Raw genomic sequence first — 22,334 nt, 5'->3', positions numbered from 1 at the left:
TTTGCATCTCAGCTGCTATTTGTGTCCTAAACTCAATGCTGAAAATTCCAATCGGACTACAGAAGAAATAAGTCTAACTAATGACGCCTTCTTTTCGGGCGAATTATTTCATTTTGAGATTCTATAGAAAAGAGCAACAATAAAGTATTGGTTCCACTTTTGAATAAATAAGGGGTTATTTTGCTGCTGAAAGTTTTCATTCAAATGACTGATCAGATCTCACGTGTCTGTTTAAAAACGTCTGACTTAGGTCATTACAAAATGACAGACTGTGATACACTGGGTGGTAGTTGGGAGTGAGACAATGAGGCATTGTTTACACAGAAGATTGAGTAACTGGTTTCACAAAAGAGGTTCTTGGATATCTATTGTATGTACAACTCAGAGATTTACTGGAGCTTTTATAATTTCTGCAAGGTTCTTTTTCAGCCAGCTTCATTAACTTGAAGTAAATCAAATCATGCAGAAATCTGGCTCAGCGAGAAAGCAACCCAGGAAGATAGAGTATGAAGAAAAACAGACACGGGATGATAAGGTTTAGAATCTTTGGCATTTTTCATAAACATTTTGTTTGAAGATTATTAAATTACAACCCAGAGAGAGAGAAAAAAAAAAAAAACAACACACAGTAAAACTCACTATTGAATCGGATCTTTTTACTTCAATTTTTCTTTACAATACATATATTTATAGATATATACATATAAAACTGCACATACAAAGTATGTGTCAACAAAATATAGTCTTTACAACTTAAATATCATTTGAACAGAAAGATATTTGCATTCATTTTATATATGCACAAAAACTGGGATATTTACTTGGAGGAGGTTACAGCGAAATGATAAAGTATATACTCAAAAAGACTTTGGGGATTGTACCTTTCTAGGAATGGGGTTCTGAGATACATGTTTTTATTATGTGTAGCTTATTTTGCTTAGGAACAAAAGATCCACGTGGACTGCTACAGCATTTTTACTTTCTTAAAAGTGCAGGCAAGTGATTCATTCAGATAAGCAGCCACATTCACTGGTCCCTTGCTCCTCAGTCTATCTTTCTAAATACTCTCAGAATTCACTCATTCACCCCCTCCCCCTCTTTCTCAAGCTATACTACTGAGATTACATTTGGGAAATAAGCAAAAAGTAACATCAGAAGAAATGGCTATTTGAAGCACCCAAATGTTTTCACTGAGTCCTTCACGTTTTGGGCGAATGATCTCTCCGAACTTTCTAGAGCATCCATTGCCAGCAGTGGTCCAGAAGGCAGGCTGGCATCCAGCACCAAGCAGCTTACTGAAATTTTACATCTAGGTCTTTACTTGTTATGGCTGAAAGATCCCCAAAGAACTGGGATGATCCAGGTAATAATTCAAAAAAAAATCTATTTATAATATACATTATTTGGGTAGATGGTGGCTATCAAGGACTTGTTAACTCAGAGGGGGAAAAAAAAAAGCAATCATCTGAAAGGAGAATGGGGGTGCGAGCGAATGTAACTGAATCTTGATGCGAAACTGTTAGAGATGTGAAAACAAGTTCAAAGTCACGCTTGCATCCAAGTGGCATCCTGGCTGTTCTTAAGGAGGGTGCTGAGACCCCTGGAAGCTTGCTTTAGTCTCCTGTTAGAAGAAGGGATGTTAGTCTTTTACAGCCTCTGGAGTGTTTCCTTTCACTGGGCTGACTCCAGATGCAAAGTTGATTACCCCTGCACACGGATGTGCCCATGGGCACGTGCATCTATGCCATGAAGACGGGGAGGGTAAAGACAGGGCTCAACACGGCACACGTTTCAGAAAGACACCACGGCTACCACCGAACAGCAGAGAACACCAGTCTCGTCAGCCCAGCACTCCGTCGGCTGCTGGTGTCCAGAGTCAGGGTGTGTCCTAGAGCGCGCCGCGCTTCTTCCGAACGGGGCTCTGGCTACTGCCCGGCTTCAGCTCCGCGTACTGCACCTGTGAAAACAGACAGACGTGACGCTGGCGGGTAGGTAACCCTAGCTCACCACAGCGTGTTAATGGCTCCCCGAGGACACCGCACAGCAAAGGAAGGAAGGTTCAAAGGTAATGAATCATTTTCTAAACACAGGAACATGGAGGGATTAATTGCAGGAAGGATTTGAAGAGTCATGCATCATTTCTTGAAACCAAAATATTAAAAGCAGATTTTTCTAATGAGATGCATGGGTTTCTACCTGCTCTCAGGGCACTGCTAGATTTCAGTTCTCTGTGTGCCCGTGTTCGACCAGGAAAGGGGTTGATAACGGCCCCTTGGGAATGTTTATCTTAGTATATGATACAGCAACTTACTACAAATTATTCATTTAAAAGTATCTAAAATCTTGGGGAGAAAAAACTTCTGCCAATTATATCCATTTCTTTTGCCAGAGAGGGAAAGAATGTTGAAATGGATACCAGCCCCAGACTAATAAAGATTTCTCTTAAAAATGGATTTCATTTACAGTATAATGGCTAAAACATCTGCGACAAACATGTGCACGTGGGGAGTCCCCAGTGGCAAACTGCCTATTGTGTTAATAGCAAGTGTTCTTGGAGATACACGCAGATCTCACTAGCTTCCTGGGCACTTCCCTCGAATGCTCTTTTGTTGTATCCTCAGTCTTCATGCCAACGCCAACTGGATGACCTCGCTGAGGGCTGGTCCCCAAACTGTGCATAGACAGCCCTTAGGGGGGCCTTGCTGGGAACTTCCTTTCTTCAAGGACGCAGGCACAAACACACGGTGTGACCCAAGTGAGGCTACGTTGCAATCACATGGTTTTGGTGTGCGGGCTCGGATAGGCTGACTGTGGAATGGCTTTGTGTAAAGTATTGTATCACAGACCACATGTGCTCACTATTTTGAGTATTTGTGCCAAATTCCCCAAGGACATCCTACCCCATCACATAAGCTGAGCTTGGTGGAAAGCAGATACGTGAAAAAGGCATGCTTTCCTTAGAGCTGTTTTGTGAAGGTCCCCCAGGGGATGATATGCCTGTCAATCTTCAAGGCACAACAAACAGGGGCCAAGTTCCTATTTCACAATCCTGTAATGTAATGTTAACCAGTAAATTCATATTAATATATTTTAATAGATAATTATATCATTAAATGGTTAAAGGAAAAAAAATAAAAAAAGCAACACAGAGTCTATTTTAATAAAGGGGAAAGAAACTCTCCGAGGCCTGTCAACCCTACATCTCTGCACTCCACCCAGAGGTGCTGGGAAATGAATTATGGTACTGCAGCCTGAGGATGGAATTGATGTTTGATTCTCTCACATAATAACAGATCGCCTCTTTGATCGTCGTGATGGTATTTCATGCCACTGTCTCCCCAACTACCTATTCTATGACCTCTGTTCTCCACTAGAAAGATCTATACCTGTGCCTGCCCTCCCCTCCTCTGGGTTACCACCAGCCTGATGCCTGAATGAGGCTGCTCTACAGACTTTCTGGTGCTGTTGTCTTGCTTCATCTCTACATATCCACAGAAACGGGACTAAGGGACCATCACCCGTGAGTAATGCTTCTGATTAATCTCAAATTATCGCACGCCGTCTCTGCCTTTATGTGTACTAGAGTAAGTGGGAGCTCTGTCCTCAGCATCTCTTAAGTCTTCAGACAGGAGGGGAGAGGGGGGAGGCCCGGGAGAGATAATGGGGCAAAGAAGGATCAAAAGAATACTCCTCTTGTCCCCTACTTCCTGGAGAATGCCTGCCATCCGGAAGAGGAGGAAAAGGCGCAAGCCTCCCCCCGGCTCTGGGTTTCCTGTGTTCCCACTTGCTGAGCCCATCTGACCCTCTTTGAGGAGACAAACAGTCAGAAAAAGGACAAACCTCCCCGCACTGCAGCCTCGCAGTGTGAGTTCCAGATCATTCTTAAGTAGCTCTTTTTCAGGATAATTTTCCCCCATCATCTCATGCTTTGGACAAAGGTTTTGATGGCCACCTCTCTGCCAGCCAGGCCTCTTGAAGGCTTTTCTGATTCATTATCTCAGTGCCTCACACAAGCACAGCCCCCTACTCTCTGGCTCAGGGGCGGGGTGGGCAGGCCAGACTTTGGGGTTGGGGCCCCAGTTGGTGGTGGCTGTTCATTACATACCTTTTGAACATCAGATGGTACCCTGGAGAGGAAGTCCAGAAGCTCGTTATTGTCAATGGCATAGGGGTTTCGAAGCTTCTTAGTGAATTTGTTTATGCCTGGAAAATAACATATCAGGAGATCTCTTTGTCTGTTGATCTCTCTCCATTTGTCTACCCATCTTTAAAAACTCACCCAACTGGGGGACGAGAAGCATTCACAAGTACAAATTAGTGTGAAAATAATCACTGGATCTCAAGTCATGCACCCGTTGCTGTCATGTGGAATCATTCAGAAATGTCTTTTCTTGGAGGGGGAAGGCGGGGATCGTTGGAGAGGGGCTGTGCCTTCTTCAGCTGTGAAAATCCCATTACAGTCCCAGCAGCAGGGCGGCAGAAACACACACTAAAACTGTGGAGCTCATTGGTTTTTTTGGACAACGCTGATTAACAGCCTCCTCGCCTAGGAAAACGAATGTCCCAGATGGGAAAAGGCCTTCATTAGCCCAAACAAGTCTCTGCTTGGGAGCTGAGGACCAGAGGCAGCAGTGGGAGCTGGAGGGCGGGAGTTGTTTTTTTTGTTGTTGTTAAAAAGAACCCGCAAGAAATCTATCTCCCCCCTTCCAACTCATTTTCACAGGTTTTCCTTCTCTCGCTGCAGAACAGAACTTGACATGTTGGTCGTACTTTGATGCTGCAGAAAACTGTGAAAAGTTATTATTGGAAAATTATCTTACTCTGGTTGCTAGCTTAATTTATGGATCACAGTGCTGGTGTGTGGGTTTGGCTAGGCCATGGAGTCATGCTGATTCAGGACAATGGTAATTAGAAGGGGATGAGATGTTTAAATCACCAACTCAATGCACATGAGTTTGGGTAAACTCTGGGAGTTGGTGATGGACACAGGGAGGCCTGGCATGCTGCAGTCCATGGGGTCGCAAAGAGTAGGGGACAACTAAGCGACTGAACTGAAACGTTTAAGCTGTCCTTGGTGGGGGCACCCGGGCGTGTCCAGGACAAGCTCTGCCCAGAGTTCCCTCCCCAGAGGGAGGCACCTCTCCACCAGCTTGGTCTCCTACTCTGCTCCTCGGAGCTCTTTCGAGGAGTAGGGGTGTGCCTATATAGCTCATGTACTGTGATCTTTTCACCAAGTGTCAACTGCATTTTGTGCTGTGTTTTAAAAGCAGAAAGACAAGGTGGCCTCCTGAAGTCTGGCTACAGAGTGCTTGCTTATCAAGGACCGTAACTAAAGTCCTCGTCAGCCCCCACAATGCTGAGTGCTCCTGTGTGTTCTCCCACTGGTGCCTATGCCGAAGTCAAGGTAAGATTTATCTATTCAACAGTCCACAACACAGGAAAGGCTTGACATTTCGCTTCTTTCATTAAATATTACTTTGCTTTCATCTAAGAACTGGACTTTCTGCGTGCCATTACTCCTGACACAATGCCGAAGTCCTGGTGGTTTCTTTAAGAGGGTCAGATTTACATCCACGTGGCAAATGGAAGCCAGACATGTTCCTAAGTCAAGGGTGGCTTGTAGCCTGGGCCGGGGAAGACCTCCTGCGAATAACCCACTTTTTCTCAAGTCAAAGCCTCGCTGTGCCTTCCTTTTTTCTCTGCCCCCACAGCCAGCTCCGTGTTTCTAGCTAAAATTTCCCCCAGTGTTCCTTTAAAATGCTCTCCACTGTGTTATTCTAAAGACATTTAATTGTAGCACGGGCTTCTTGGCAAAAGAAAACAGACAAGGCAAAATGACGAAGGGAGACAAAGACGTATTGAGAAGAGATATATCTTCTATTGTTAATTATATATAGTGTGAGCATCTGGAGTCTTTACAATGAACAGCCAGGGAGGGATAATATCACTGCTGATCAAAACACTGCATTCTTAGTCACTGAGAAGATTATAAACCTGCCCAGTAGCTCAAATACACCAATAAGGGCAGAAGGAAGTCCACAAAACACTCCGACAGTCTCTGTTTGAAAAACTTTGTTAGGCTGAAAATTATAAGGAATTCAGACTGCATGCTACAAAACCACACCTTATCTTTTTAAGGTGTCATAGGCTCAAATGTCAGCAATTGTACCGTATTATCTACTGTGTGAAAGCGAGTGCCAACATGGCAGCAGAGATCGCATGGTCATCTCTGAAGAGCAACAGGGCAAGTAAGAAGGGCTTGGGGACAGGCATAGCTGGGTCCCGGTCTGGTTTCACCACGTATGATTAGCTGCGTGGTTTCAGACAACTTAATCTGTGTCTTAGATTTCTTATATTAAATGTTGAATAATAGAGGCCTGCCTTACATAGTACCATGCATTGAGAGGAGAATCACAAAGCATTCTAAAATCTGGAATTTCACCACAAGGAAGAGGGCTACCATCATTACTGTATATGTCAATAAGCCAAGAAAATAAAGAAGGTGGTGATGGCAGAGTATTTATACTGGCAGCATGTTATCACACACCCAATTTGGAAGTTGTATCTTTCTCTAGTAGCAGGTACCTTTAGATTTTTTAATCTAAACAATACAAATAGAGCATATATGCTGTGAATTTTTATTCTGTTTTCTTTTAGACAAAGAAAGAAAGTGGAATTTAAATTCCAAGGGATTAACATTTGGGAAAGGCTTTATCATTTAATGATCATAGATAGAATAGATCAGTAGATTGGAAAGACCCCTCCAGTTTAAAAAAAAAACAAAAACCCAAAACGGAGAATGAGAGACGAAGAACTACATGGCTGCTTTGCACATGTGGGGTCAGTAGGGAATAACCACTTGAAACTGAGTTAGATACAACGTTGTATGAGTGGCTGGCATGTAACCCTGACTGCAATATATCAGTGGGGGTGGATGAGGTGGGCAGAGGGTCCTTGCTTGCTCCTGTGTCAAGCTCTAAGTGTCTTACATGTAAGATATATTGTGCTATCAAATGGAGATACAAAGTTAATAAGTCATAGTTTCTTTTAAGATGCTCAAAATCTGCTTGGGATGTTCTAAATCTACTTGAGAAAACCAGAAGTGGCTCAGATCAGAACTGAAAAGCTACATTTAGAGCATCTATGATGAAGAACAGAATGGAAAGAATATGGGAAACCTTCCAAAAGATACAGAAAACCTATGTGGGATCTAATCCTCAAAGGTGCCTTGCCTTCTAGAAATACATATAACAAATAAATTACTGAAATTCAGTACTGAAAATTTAGTTTCCTAGAGAAAATTCTAGATATTCCTCTAAAACCACTTTTAACTTAATTTTCAAAAATTATACTCCCAAATAAGAGAGGTGGCAGGCTCAAAAAAATGCCATCTATGAGATCATAGGTATTAAACTTGCAGACTTATCCACTCATAAACTATTTGCAAAGTACTGACCAAAGATCTATTACCTTTGTGTAGCTTCCCTAGGAATTACATGGTAAAAAGGACACAAAGTATCTTGTCCTTTAAAACCTTACAGTGAAGTTAGTGAATCAAGGAATATTCCACATGGTCATCATGAAATTAGGCTATTTTCATAGGCTTATGTTAAATAATTGTGCTACTTAAGAAATATTTATATAAAAATGTTATTTGGATGTAAAGAATATGGAAATATAGTGGAATATATATGTAACTCTAGAGGAACATAGAGTTAAATAATTTTGTTCCAAAAGATTAAAAACAGTGAACAAAAATTTTGAAGATTTTTATCTACCAATTTTAGGACTCAATGAAAATGAGTAAGTAACTTAGAATAAGAAATAGTCTTTTTTTTTTTTTTGTAGTCCTTCAGCTGTGCATTTATAACATGAATCGTATTCAAAGAGAAAAATGTCTTGCCTCGTATTAACTGGGCTGCTCACAATGAATGTCAAAATAAATACAAACATGTATGTTATATAATATAGGTACATTCAACGTATTTGTGATCACACTATACATGGATACAAAATATCCTTATTAAAAACATAATATAATATCATAATATAGTCTTTCTTGGTGGCTCAGAGGTAAAGAATCTGTCCGCCAATCCAGGAGACGCCAGTTTGATCCCTGGGTTGGGAAGATCCCCCGGAGAAGGGAATGGTTACCCATTCCAGTATTCTTGCCTGGGAAATCCCATGGACAGAGGAGCCAGGCAGGCTAAAGTCCATGGGGTTGCAGAAGAGTCAGATACATAACTTACGGACTAAACAACAAAAATCATAATGTAAATGTATCATAAAAATACATCATAATGTAATATAATTTAATATCATCATATAATCATTTTCCCCTCAAACGTAATTTTTACTGTGTACCTTGGGTAAATTTACCATAATGTGCTTAGATCATTTCTCTATTATTGAACATTTTTGATTATTTTAAATTAATTTACTACTATAAACAGTTTGGCAATGAACATTTTTTTTTTCATTTCCATCCTGAAAAACGTAAAGAAATAGTCTTCTGAGCCTTAATAAGATTAAAGGGAACAACAGAAATTCAAGACATATAAAGTTTCCTTCTACATGCTAAATTCTCTGCCAAGAATATGATCATGTAAGAGATGTGCAAAGGAAAGCCCTGGGTCTGTGCTAGCTAATAACTAACTTGTCTTGCAAAATAATAAGTTCTAGTAGGATGGCAGACGGAGAAGGCAATGGCACCCCACTCCAGCACTCTTGCCTGGAAAATTCCATGGACGGAGGAGCCTGGTGGGCTGCAGTCCATGGAGTCGCTAAGAGTTGGACACGACTGAGCAACTTCACTTTCAGTTTTCACTTTCATGCATTGGAGAAGGAAATGGCAACCCACTCCAGTGTTCTTGCCTGGAGAATCCCAGGGACGGGGGAACCTGGTGGGCTGCTGTCTATGGGGTCACACAGAGTCGGACACGACTGAAGCGACTTAGCAGCAGCAGCAGCAGCAGGATGGCAGAATATATTCCATGATAGTACAGCAGGTTTTAGATAATGAGAAGAGGCAAGAGATAATGTGATCGTCAAGGCTTTTGACTATATTATCTATGGTAAACTTATCAATAAACTATAAACCTCTGTCTAGAATCTAAAACTAACAAATGAGACAATATAAAGCTCAAAGGATTACTTTCAGTCCAGGAGAGCATCATAAACTCAATGCTATTTCATAATTTCATTCACAAACTGAACAATAAATAGAACAATGTCTCATTAAGTGATGCAAAAAGTTGACATTGAAAGCTGTCAAGAACTTGGAGGATAAAACTAGAGGTGGTCAAAGGGATTAGGAGTAAATTGAAAGAGGGATTGGAATCCCAAAATGTACAATCTAAGGAAGAAATACAGTATAGTCTTCTTTGTCTAGGGTGAGGTGCAGGAAAGCATTCTCTACCAGAAGGATGAAGAAATAATGGGCAATGGTGTTTACCAAGCTGACCATGCTGTCGTCTTACATCATCTTAAAAATGAGGAAAACACTGATCCAAAATGACTGTAATTTTGGATCAAATTCTCATTAGGGACAGATCATAAAGAGTTTCAAAATCTGTGTTTTAAATGTGGAGAGTAAATGGACTGAGAAAATAGTACAAAAAAAGCAAGAAAGAATGAGATTATTCAGTCTACAGAGATAACATTCAGTATATGAGTATTCAGGAAAATACTTCTTATAAAACACATATTCCTTCTTAATCAATGGGCCCCTGAAAAGCTCCATGTTCTCTTTCCTAAGGGTCAAATATGGGTCAATGTAAAGTGAAAAACACAACAGAGGAACAAAACTAGGCATGGACATAAGAACTTTCTCAAACGGTGAGCATCACCTAGTATTAAAATGGACCCCTCAAGAGGAAGTTAGAAACGCTCTTCCTTTTCTTGGACTTGTTACAAAGGAGAGAAACTTCATGTGATAGAATTTTCACTTCCTGGACAAAACAGAGAATGAATGGATTATGCACTGTTTCTGAAATGTTATGAGTTATTCTATTTTTCCTATGACTTTTCCCATCTCTGCATGTCCAGGTTTGGCCTTTCTCGTCAGCAGCATTCTACCTTTGAGGGTTCTCTTTGGAAATGATCTACAACTAATGGTCTTAGAAATATTTTATAGCTCCCCTCACCCTGGCATTTGCAGGCTTTCAGCTTTTGCTTCAAGAGGAATGCACCTCAACATACATATTTGTAGCTTCCCTGAACCTCTTGACACCTGCAGATCCCTAGAGATGACTATGGTTAAGAACTGAGAAGTGGTCACAGGAGCCAAGCCATGGAAAACCAGAAGTGAGAGATTCTTCCAGAAGAGGGGTGATTGCTTAGTTAATTAACTGCAGTGCACTCTCCTTATATCAACCCAGTGGCCACCCAGCAACAGACACAAATATTCAGAAAGCTGCTAGTAATTTTTCCAATTGTTAGCTTGAGTAGTAAGTCAAGTCCTGAAATTTATTTCCAGTGTGCCATTTTTGTTTCTACTCTTTAAAAAGCAGCTGGACTCTATATAGGCTTACCATTTCCCCTAGTAAATAACAGCTTTCCCTTTCCTGTCAGGCACTGGTTAGGTAGCCACTGTGGGCCCCTCCCTTTCACCTCACTGCTTCTGGTTTTAAGTATTGGGTTAAGTTATTTTTTTTTTCCTTCCAGGGGAGATGAAATGTCAGGAGCAGCCTAGGAGTGGCTAGATCTACTTTTATATAACATACAGGGCAAGATGCAGGTGTTTGCTCACTGTTTGAATAACAGCGTTTCCTGAAAGTTACCGGGCCACAACAGTATATTATTCAGGAGTATTTATGACTCTGAAAGCCCAAAGGGAAATAGCACGCACAATCACATTTTTATTTGATTGCAATTATGCAAGAGGCCTATAAGTATCTATGCTGACCGTTCACGCCACTGGCCTTTTCAGGGAGGTCCTGGAAGTTTTTGATCCCCAAACGCTTTTCTTAATCTCATGTTTAATTGCCAACAAAAGCACATTTAAAGTTTATAGCTGCACTTAAAAATGAGTAATTGGTTCTTACCTGGAACTGATTGCTAGCAAAAGGACCTTGCCAAACTTACCCCAGATTAAAATGATGTACCGGAGTGGGATGAAATACAGCGTGATGGTGGCCACTGCCAGTATCAAACAGGCCAGGAATGAGAGGAACGGGACCGTCCAGTTAAACGTGCTGTAGACAGATCACATACACGTCATTGTCTCTGATGTTAAAGAAAAGCCGTCGATTCATTTTGCCATGCTTTTATTTCTTAGTTATACACATGAAAAAAGGCCTTTCGGAGAAGCTGCTTCTCAAAACTGAGATGTAAAAGTCTGCCAGAATGACTGGACACTGGAAGGCAGTTTGGAGGTGAAGGTCACAGACCAATTGCCATCCAGCTCGTCTGGATCTTGGTGACTCTGCCTTCCTGGAACCGACAGTACTTAAGAGGAAACTCTGACTCTCAACAGTGATTAAACGCTTCAATATTGCCATGTGGCTCTGTGAACGCAGAGCTTCAAAATGAAAGGTGAGTTAGGTCACTTCAAAGTCAATATTTCTCTCTCAATTAACACATGCTTGCCAGTAAATATTTAGAGACGGGAGGCTATTATTACAGGGCTCTTGTGTTTTTCTAATAACTTATATTTAGAATTTCCAGACTCGTTGACTCCAGAAGGGTAAAGATGGGCTATGGAGCCCTGAAAATGGGCTACGGAGCTGCTGGCTATAAACCATTACACCGCCAACCCACCGATAACGCAGGGAATGTTGTGGTGTATCATTTTCACAGGGACCCTGGCTCCTTCTGTCCTATCTATTGCCTGTTTTGACTTGAGATCTAGAATATGAGATGTGGGACTGAATGTACTGTGGAAATCCTTCCAGAATCCTAGAAAGCAGTCATTAAATGCACTGCCTTGATGAGAGCTCATGAGTGTCTAGAGTATTCTTCCAGGCATCTTCACTTAACATGTCTGTCTATTGACCCTTTGCCTTGCCTTGTGCTAGGAATAAACGAGATGAAAGATTTATTTCTGTTGTCTTTTTCTTTTGGGGGGTCATATCAGGGGATTTGGGCAGAGCAGCTTATAATAGTTATTGGGCACTTAGTAGGTGCCACTGTCCTAAGATATATATAAATATATACACTTTCACTTCTCACTTTCATGCATTGGAGAGGGAAATGGCAACCCACTCCAGTGTTCTTGCCTGGAGAATCCCAGGGACGGGGGAGCCTGGTGGGCTGCCGTCTATGGGGTCGCACAGAGTCGGACACGACTGAAGCAACTTAGCAGCAGCACACACACACACACACACACACACACACACACAGATTGTAATGCTTAACAATAATTCTTTCAAGTAAGGATTATCTCCCTCTTACAGATGAGCAAATCAAGGCTGAAGTAAGGATTCTGGGATTAACATAATACTATAAATAAAACAAGTAAACAATAAGGACTTACTATATAGCACAGGGAAATATACTCAATATGTTATATTAACCTATAATGGAAAATAATCTGAAAAAATACAAATAAATGCACACATAACATTGTAAATTAACTATACTCAAAAAAAAAAAAAGAAAAATATAGGAGAAATTCAACTCACACCTCAATCTCTTGTTAAAGACTGCCTATGGGGAGACACAATACTACTTATGTATGCGTGTGTTTGCTATTTCATGCCCTTAAATTATAAGCAAGTTGAACACATTTTAATGTGACTGTTGATCATTTTGATGATCAGTGATATTCAGCTTATATCCTCACCAGGGGCAACTATTTAAGTATTTAAAAAAATTTACAAGCAAACTGGCATGGATTTGAGTTCGGGCTCTATCTCTGAAAAGCTGAGAAAGACAGGAAAGTCTTCAAATCAATCTGAACAATAATTTCTTTTCCACAGAATGGGAATAATAATAATACCCATAGCATAAAGTTTTGCTAGAATTATATAGGAACTGGCATTTAAAATGGTTAGCTCTTTATGTATATTACCATATGTAAAACAGATAGCTGTTTTACATAATGTGAAACATATGTAAAACTTCCCCCATAGCTGTGGAAAGTTGCTGTGTAACTCAGGGAGCTCAGCCCCAGTGCTCTGTGATAACCTAGAGGGGTGGGATGGGGTTGGGGGTGGGAGGGAGGTCCAAGAGGGAGGGGACATAAGTGTACCTATGGCTGATTCATGTTGTATAGCAGAAAGCAACACAACATTGTAAACCGATTATCCTCCAGTTAAAAATAAATTTTAAAAAATAGCTCTGGTAACACATGAAAGATGGAGAAGGCAATGGCACCCCACTCCAGTACTCTTGCCTGGAAAATCCCATGGACGGAGGAGCCGGGTAGGCTGCAGTCCATGGGGTGGCGAAGAGTTGGACATGACTGAGCGACTTCACTTTCCACTTTCCTGCATTGGAGAAGGAAATGGCAACCCACTCCAGTGTTCTTCCCTGGAGAATCCCAGGGATGGGGGAGCCTGGTGGGCTGCCGTCTATCGGGTCGCACAGAGTCAGACACGACTGAAGCGACTTAGCAGCAGCAGTAGCAACACATGAAAGATAGCTTAGTATTCAAATTAAATTTTTACCTTAAGTTTATTAAAAAAAAAGTTCTATTTCTTGCATATTTTAACCACACACACATATACATACAAAGAAGTTACTGCTTATCTGTTTTCCCTGGAACTTTGTTGCTGGATATTTTCCTCAAACAAAATCTCTTTGGAAACTAAAGAAATCAGTTCTTTGTCATATTTGTTGCAAACACTTTCAGTTTGTTCCCTTGTCTTTTAAAAAACGTTGTTTATAGTTTTTAAAGATAAGAATTATATATTTTACACTACCAAGTTCATCAAAACTTCTGCATATAGTAGGTCCATTACTGACCATTCTCTTCCAAGTAGAACTTCTTAGGAGGCAACTTCACAATACTTGTGAAAATGTTGTGGACTCCATAATTGCTCCTGTTATGCCAGGGCAAGAAATGTAACCTGCAAATATCTTTGCACAAGGATGCAGAGATGGTACATTAATGTCTGATGCAGTATGGTTTGTGAGTAGTTAAAAAGAAAAAAGCCTCAGTATCAAATAATATCTAAATAAAATCATAAACAAATAATTTTAGTACCTTGAAAAAAAAGAGAAAGCTACCACTAAACCGACTTAAAAATAAGAAAACAATAGAGTGTAAAAGATACTGTATTGCAAGAATTCTGGAGGTTACCAACTTTCAAAGTCAATTTCACTCCAATAATTTCTGCCAGATATTAAAATTTTGAACTTCTATATCTGTTAACTACGTGGGGGGCATAAGATAAATATAGCCTAGGGCTTCCACAAAAGAAGATTCAAGTAGAAGAACACCGCATAAAACTTACATATTCAGGGTAAGGATGAATTGAGAGAGACAAGTAGAAAGACAGAGTGGAAAAGGATGAAAACAAGGGAAAACAAATCTACCATATACAAATAGATGCAAAGAACTCTCTGTGTCACAATGCTGGTACCAGGATTTATCATACAAGTTTATGCTGCTGCTGCTGCTAAGTCACTTCAGTCGTGTCCGACTCTGTGCGACCCCATAGACGGCAGCCCACCAGGCTCCCCCGTCCCTGGGATTCTCCAGGCAAGAACACTGGAGTGGGTTGCCATTTCCCTCTCCAATGCATGAAAGTAAAAACTGAAAGTGAAGTTGCTCAGTCGTGTTCGACTCCTCGCGACCCCATGGACTGCAGCCTACCAGGCTCCTCTGTCCATGGGATTTTCCAGGCAAGAGTACTGGAGTGGGGTGCCATTACCAGTACACTTTAAAAAAACCTCAGCAAAAATTTAATTAAAAAAAGAGATTCCAGGTTGAATCACCCCAAAGTGACTAGAGCAGTAATCTTCTCTAAAGAAATGCATTTCAACCCATATATCTGAGCATACTCCACACACACTCACACACACACATGGGATACGAGCTCATAGACAGTCAAAACAGTAAAATATAAATGGATACAGAGCATCACGAGTAAAGCTATCAGAAGCAACAGCAAAACCCCGAACAGAGACCTCATATACTGAGAGCAAACATAACACATTAAATAATAATGCTTAATACTTTAAAAGTCATAAAACAAGGGCTTAAAAATGGTCAAGGACGAGACTGTAAAAAACGACCAAGAAGATTTGAAAACAAAGCAAGTAAAACTTTAAAAAGAAACACAGTGATTAAAGTTAAGACCTCCGTGCATGAATTAAACAGAATTTTAAATACCACAGAAAATAGTCATGCAAGACAGCCCAAAAAAGGACTTAAAAGGCATCACAAAGAGTAGAAAGATAGATGTCAAAAAGAAGAGATACAGAACATAGATTAAGAGGGTTCCTGAACTGACTGGGAAGATGCTGCAAGTAATGGTGAATATTAGACTGTGGAATGGCCAAAAGGTGCTCAGACCTGTGTTAGGCAAAAAGACCTGTGTTAGGTCTCTATTTTCTGACCATAAAACAATGCAGTTAAAAACCAGGAGCACAATTTAAATAAATAAATTTATATAAAAAAAAAAACCAGGAGCAAAAAGATAGCTAGAAAATCTTCATATACTTTGAAATTAAGCAATATACTTCACGTGAAGGAACAAATAAAAACAGAAATTATAAAGCAAGTTTTTACTAAATGTGAATTAATAATGAGTATCAGTGCCAAAATATTTGGCAGAGAGCTAAGCACCTAGGAAAATGTGGCGCCTTAAATGCTTATGTTAGGAACACAGAAAGACTGAAAATAAATGATCTAGCAATCCATCTTAAAAAGTCAAAATAAGAAGAGTAAATTAATCTCAAAGAAAGTAGAAGGAAGAAAGTAATAAAGATAAGAGTAGTAATTAATGGAAAAGAAAACAGGCAACAGGGAGATTAACAAAGGTAAAGACAGTTCTTGCTAAAGAATAATATAGTTGATAAATGACTGTCAAGAAGAAGGGAAAACACAATTTTAAACATAAAGAAGTGGACAATGCTAGATTCCACTGTCACCGACGACAACAGGATTTTTTCATATAAACAACTTTATGTCAAAAAGTAGAAAATTTTAAATGGACACTCTCTTAGAAAATGATACACAAACATATATGAGAAGAAATAGAATAGCTGAACAGGCCTATATATACCACAGAAACTGACTATTTGATTAAAATCTTTCCTGAAAGAAAACTTCAGACCCAGAGACTTAACCAGAAAATTCTATAAACTCTTAAAAGGAAGTAATGACACAAGATTTACACAAACTGCAGATAATGAGAGAGAATACTGCCCACTTATTGTATGAGTCTAGAATAACCTTCACGCTGTAAGGAATTTCCAAGAACTATATATCCAATCTCACGGATGATTAAAGCTGCAAAAATCATAAGTAAAAAAAAAATTGTAAATAAAATCCCAGCATATATAAGGAGACTGGGTAGCAAGATGAAGCTGGCTTCATTCCAGAAATGTAAGATTGGTTTAATATTTGAAAATCAACAATAATAATACACATTAACAAAAATAGAAGAACACCAAAAGATGATCTCAAAGAACACAGACAAAAGTTTGACAAAACTCAACCTACATTCATGATAAAAAATCTCAGCAAAATAGGAATAAACAGTAAATTCCTGAAGCTGATAAAGCATCTTTACAGAAAACAACATCATTAAGGGCGAAACGTTGAAAGGTTTCTCTCTGAAAAAGACAGGAGTATGAGAAAGAATGTTCGCTAAATACCACTTCTGTTGAACACTGTATTGGTGTTACTGCTGCTGCTGCTGCTGCTGCTAAGTTGCTTCAGTCATGTCCAACTCTGTGCGACCCCATAGACGGCAGCCCACCAGACTCCCCCGTCCCTGGGATTCTCTAGGCAAGAACACTGGAGTGGGTTGCCATTTCCTTCTCCAATGCATGAAAGTGAAAAGTGAAAGTGAAGTCGCTCAGTCGTGTCCGACTCCCCGTGACCCCATCATGGACTGTAGCCTACCAGGCTCCTCCACCCATGGGATTTTCCAGGCAAGAGTACTGGAGTGGGGTGCCATCGCCTTCTCCAATTGGCATTACTAGCCAAGACAATAAAGCAAGAAAACAAAGTAAAATGTATAAGGACTGAAAAATAAGAAAGAAAAATATATCCCTAGACAATATGTTTATATAATACAACATCCAGAATAATAATCTTCATACGAAAATTAAGATAACTAAGTTTATCAAGGTTGACAGATACAAAGTCAATGTTGGAAAACAAATTTCACTTTTCTATCCTGTAACAAACAGGTGGAGATAAAACCTGAAAAAAAGAGGCCATTTAAAATAACTGAAACAAATCAAGTACTTCAGACTATATCTCACAAAAATGTGTCAAATATTTATGTATAAAACTCTTAAAGTAATATTGAAGATATTACTTCAACAAAGATAACCCAAATAGATGAAGGACTATATTACACTCATATATTAAAAAAAATTTTATCAAGATGTCAATTTTTCCCAATTAATGCAATCCTTATAAAGATCTCAATGATCATTTGCTCGTGTGCAAGTATGTGGTGAGTCATGTGTCTTTATCTGCTGGATGCTAAAAGTGAAGTTACGTACCAGACACATTTGCACACACCATGTTGGATTTGCCCTCCCAACATCCTAGTCAGTGAAGTCATGTATTTTTTTCCTAAGCAACCCACAGTTTTAGTAGTAAAATGGTTAAATGTTTCACAGGTTTTAAAAAGTTTAATACACAGAAAAAGAAAGTCAAAGCAATTTTACCAATATTCATAATCATGAAAAATTTTAAGTGATTACTACAGGCCACCCACTAGTTTAAACACATTACAGGCACTAAATCATCTAATTTTTCCAGATATGTTATGAATAGGAATTTCTGGTATGTCCATTCTACAGATGAGAACTTGAGTCAGGAGAGGTAGTAGTTGGCCACAAATCACTTCCAGTCTAAGTGACAGAGCTAGGATCTGAATCCAGAGAGCTGCTTCAAGAGCCCACACTCGGACTTCCCTGGTGGCGCAGTGGATAATCCCCCTGCCAATCTGGGGACATGGGTTCAATTCCGGGTCTGAGAAGATTCTAGACGCCACGGAGCAACTAAGCCCTTGCACAATTACTAAGCCTGTGCTCTAGGGCCTGAGAGCCCCAACTACTGAAACCTGCATGCCTAGGACCTGTGCTTCACAACAAGAGGAGCCTCCACAACAAGAACCCCGCGTACCACAACGAAGGGTAGCCTCTGCTTACTGCAACTAGAGAAAGGCTGAACAAAGCACTGAAGATCCAGCACAGTCATAAATACAAATTGTAAAAAGAACCTACACTCACTGCTTGTACAGTAGACATTTCAGAAAATGTAAGAAGGTGGGTTTACTCATTTAATCCACTCAATATTCCTGCTTATAAAACTGAGGACTTAATTCAAAGATATTATATACTGGCTTTGCTGTTCAGTCGCTTAGTCGTGTTTGACTCTTTGTGACCCCATGGACCGCAGTACACCAGGCTCCCCTGTCTTTCACAGAGTTTGGACAAATTCTCTGGAAGTTTTATCTTCCAGAATTTGCTCAAATTCATGTCCATTGAGTCAGTGATGCTGTCTAACCATCTCATTCTCTGCCACTCCCTTCTCCTTTTGCTTTCAATCTTTCCCAGCATCAGGGTCTTTTCCAATGACTCAGCTCTTTGCATCAGGTGGCCAAAGTATTGGAGCTTCAGCTTCAGCATCAGTCCTTCCAATGAATATTCAGGACTGATTTCCTTTAGAATTGACTGGTTTGATCTCCTTGCTGTCCATGGGACTGTCAAGAGTCTTCTCCAACAATCACAGTTCAAAAGCATCAGTTCTTCAGTGCTGAGCCTTCTTTATGGTCCAATTGTCACATCCATACATGATTACTGGAAAAACCAAAGCTTTGACTATATGGATCTTTGTCTGCAAAGTGACGTCTTTCCATTCAAGGAGCAAGCATCTTTTAATTTCATGGCTGCAGTCACCCTCAGCAGAGATTTTAGAGCTCAGAAAATAAAATTTGTTGCTGCTTCCAGCTTTTCTCCTCCTATTTGTCATGAAGTGACAGGACCAGATGCCATAATCTTAAGCTTTTTTAGTGTTGAGTAGCTCTATATAGTTTGTTGTGATCCACACAGTCAAAGGCTTTGGCATAGTCAATAAAGCAGAAATAGATGTTTTCCTGGAATTCTCTTGCTTTTTCTATGATCCAACAGATGTTGGCAATTTGATCTCTGGTTCCACTGCCTTTTCTAAATCCAGCTTGAACATTTGGAAGTTCATGGTTCATGTTGAAGCTTGGCTTGGAGAACTTTGAAACATAGAAAAACATCTACTTCTGCATATTGACTATACCAAAGCCTTTGGCTGTGTGGATCACAACAAACTGTGGAACATTCTTAAAGAGATGGGAATACCAGACCACCTGACCTGCCTCCTGAGAAATCTGTATGAAGGTCAAGAAGCAACAGTTAGGACTGGACATGGAACAACAGACTGGTTCCAAATAAGGAAAGGAGTACATCAAGGCTATATATTGTCACCCTGCTTATTTAACTTATATGCAGAGTATATCATGAGAAATGCTAGGCTGGATGAAGCACAAGCTGGAATCAAGATTGCCAAGAGAAGTATCAATAACCTCAGATACACAGATGACACCACCCTTATGACAGAAAGCAAAGAACTAAAGAGCCTCTTGAAGAAAGTGAAACAGGACAGTGAGAAAGTTGGCTCAAAACTCAACATTCAGGAAACTAAGATCATGGCATCCGGTCCCATCACTTCATGGCAAATAGGTGGGGAAACAATGGAAACAGTGAGAGACTTTTTTTTTTTTGGTTTTAAAAATCACTGCAGATGGTGACTGCAGCCATGAAATTAAAAGATGCTTGCTCCTTGGAAGACAAGCTATGACCAACCTAGACAGCGTATTAAAAAGCAGAGGCATTACTCTGCCAACAAAGTTCTGCCCAGTCAAGGCTATGGTTTTTCCAGTAGTCATGTATGGATGTGAGAGTTGGACTATAAAGAAAGTTGAGCACTGAAGAATTGATGCTTTTGAACTGTGGTGTTGGAGAAGACTCTTGAGAATCCCTTGGCCTGCAAGGAGATACAACCAGTCTATCCTAAAGGAAATCAGTTCTGAATATTCATTGGAACGACTGATGCTGAAGCTGAAACTCCAATACTTTGGCCACCTGATGTGAAGAACTGACTCATTGCAAAAGACCCTGATGCTGGGAAAGATTGAAGGCAGGAGAAGAAGGGGATGACAGAGGATGAGATGCTCAGATGGCATCACCAACTCAATGGACATGAGTTTGAGCAAGCTCCGGGAGTTGGTGATGGACAGGGAAGCCTGGTGTGCTGCAGTCCATGGTGTCACAAAGACTCAGACACGATTGAGCAACTGAACTGAATTGAGTAGTATATAGTAGCACTAACCCTCAAAACCTTACTAGACTCTTCACTCCAGTTACCATGGAAATATGTTGCAGTGCTGGTCTTTCACAGAACATCCAAGATTGAAGAACTCTGGTAAGTCAAAGCTTTATATCTCAAAATTAAACAATCTGTTAAGCATTTTCATGGACTTTGATGGATTTCCTGACTTGGGAGCTCTCCATTAAATCCTAAGGGAATGCCCGACTTGAACATTTCAGTTAAGGAAAACATTCAAGGAATCTCCTTCATTCATTCAACTCTTCAGGTTCACTAACATGTCCTAAGAATATCTTTGACAAAACCCACAAATAACTGTCTCAACACCCAGTAATGTGGGAACAACTTCATTCTAGAGTTCCTCCCCCAACTGGGTACCACACTGGGTGACCTTTGTGTCAACAGAGTCATTATCTTCTTCATTTCCTAGGCACAGAAAAAATGAAGTCCTTTGACTCTTATATCCACAGAAACAGAGACACGGGCCACAAAAGCCTGCAGACTACTCTTCTGTGATTTACCTCACAGGATGCTCTCCGTCATGGTTTTCGCCCCAGTTTGTGAACTCACTCCCCACAGCTGGCCTTCTGCCCTCACCCCTGGTCATTCTGCCTTCATTCTCTGTCCCTTTCAACATGTAACTAAATATTCATTTGGCTGTGCTGAGTCTTAGTTGCAGCACATGGGATCTAGTTACCAGATGAGGGATTGAACCCAGGCCCACTGTACTGAGAAAGCAGAGTCTTAGCCAACAGGCTACAAAGGAAGTCCCTCAACATGTAACTTTAGATTAAAAACAAGATACATCAATTTGTCCTTCCGCTTGTGCTCACCTTCATCCAAACTTCACTTATCCTGCTTTCTCATCTTTTAATATTTCACAGCATGACTTCAGAGTCAGAGAAGTTCTTCCTAGAAACATGCCTTCTAAGCCTTACTCCAGAACATCTGCAAGGACGACTCCCCTGTCCTAAGTCTACCTTAATCTCATTATCTTCTCTGCAGAGAGGAGATTTCCCTAACCACTCAAGGACACCAGTGCTGTAGCCAACACTTCATAGTAATAGGACAAATAATATACATTACTCTTTTGACCCACCCTGTCTGCTGCCTGGGATAATACAAATGCCACATGCTAAGCAAATATTAGCCTGATGTATACATACATTTGAAATCTGTATACAATGAGAAGGTAATTGGAGAATGTGGAGAAAAGAAAATACTATTCGCTCCAAGTGAATACAGAATCATCAGGGTCTTCTCTGCCAGTAACAAGGGAAGCCCGCTCTGAGAGATTTAAGCATGCTTATTTATTCTCTAGCTGCCAAAAGTTGGGTAAAAGTTTTCCTGGTCCTTATGCACTGAGTTACAATGGAATTCCAACAGAGTTACACATGATGTTGCGCTTGAATGCCCAGCGGGAACCTTAAGGTCACTGCAATAATGAATGGCTGAAGAATTAATAGGAGTTGAGCCTCATGCGCCTTCCTGTGTCACAGCTGGGCAGAACAGTGCTCTGTTCATGGCTGAAAATACGTCTCGAGACATGGCCACCACAGCTGTGTTGGGCACGGCCGCCGCCAAAAGGCACTGCAGAGCTGAGGGGCTGCTTAAATCACTCTGCCCTCTTCTCATCAGACACATTTCCTTGACCATTATCAACAGCGCAACAGCCACATTTGTCTATTAACAGACATGCAAGCCCGGAGACAGTCTTACCAAAGGACATGGCCTTCCGTCCTCAGCCTTGCCCCCACTCCACATCCTCTTATCTTCTTTCCTGCCAGTCCATCTCTTGCTCACTTTTTTTTCATTGACTTTCTGCATCCACTCAAGGCCC

General features: G+C 40.5%; 1 protein-coding gene across 3 annotated transcripts in view; it reads right to left on the bottom strand.

The window, feature by feature from the left end:
* Positions 1-635: 635 nt before the first annotated feature.
* MCTP2 (multiple C2 and transmembrane domain containing 2) overlaps positions 636-22,334 on the bottom strand; it is a 261,080-nt gene continuing 239,381 nt past the window's right edge. For all 3 annotated transcript variants that reach the window (XM_086365352.1, XM_086365345.1, XM_086365351.1), the window contains 3 exons: positions 11,086-11,195; positions 4,106-4,203; positions 636-1,957 (listed from right to left, as the gene is read on the bottom strand). In XM_086365352.1, coding sequence (XP_086221478.1) covers positions 1,889-1,957; positions 4,106-4,203; positions 11,086-11,195 — 277 coding nt within the window. In that variant the 3' untranslated portion in view covers positions 636-1,888. The remainder of the gene's footprint in view (positions 1,958-4,105; positions 4,204-11,085; positions 11,196-22,334) is intronic.

This window comes from Bos grunniens, chromosome 21, assembly GCF_055505025.1.
Source record: "Bos grunniens cultivar Pamir isolate PY7600 chromosome 21, Bosgru_T2T1.0, whole genome shotgun sequence".
NCBI lineage: Eukaryota > Metazoa > Chordata > Mammalia > Artiodactyla > Bovidae > Bos > Bos grunniens.
This window is presented reverse-complemented; position numbering and strand designations above follow the sequence as displayed.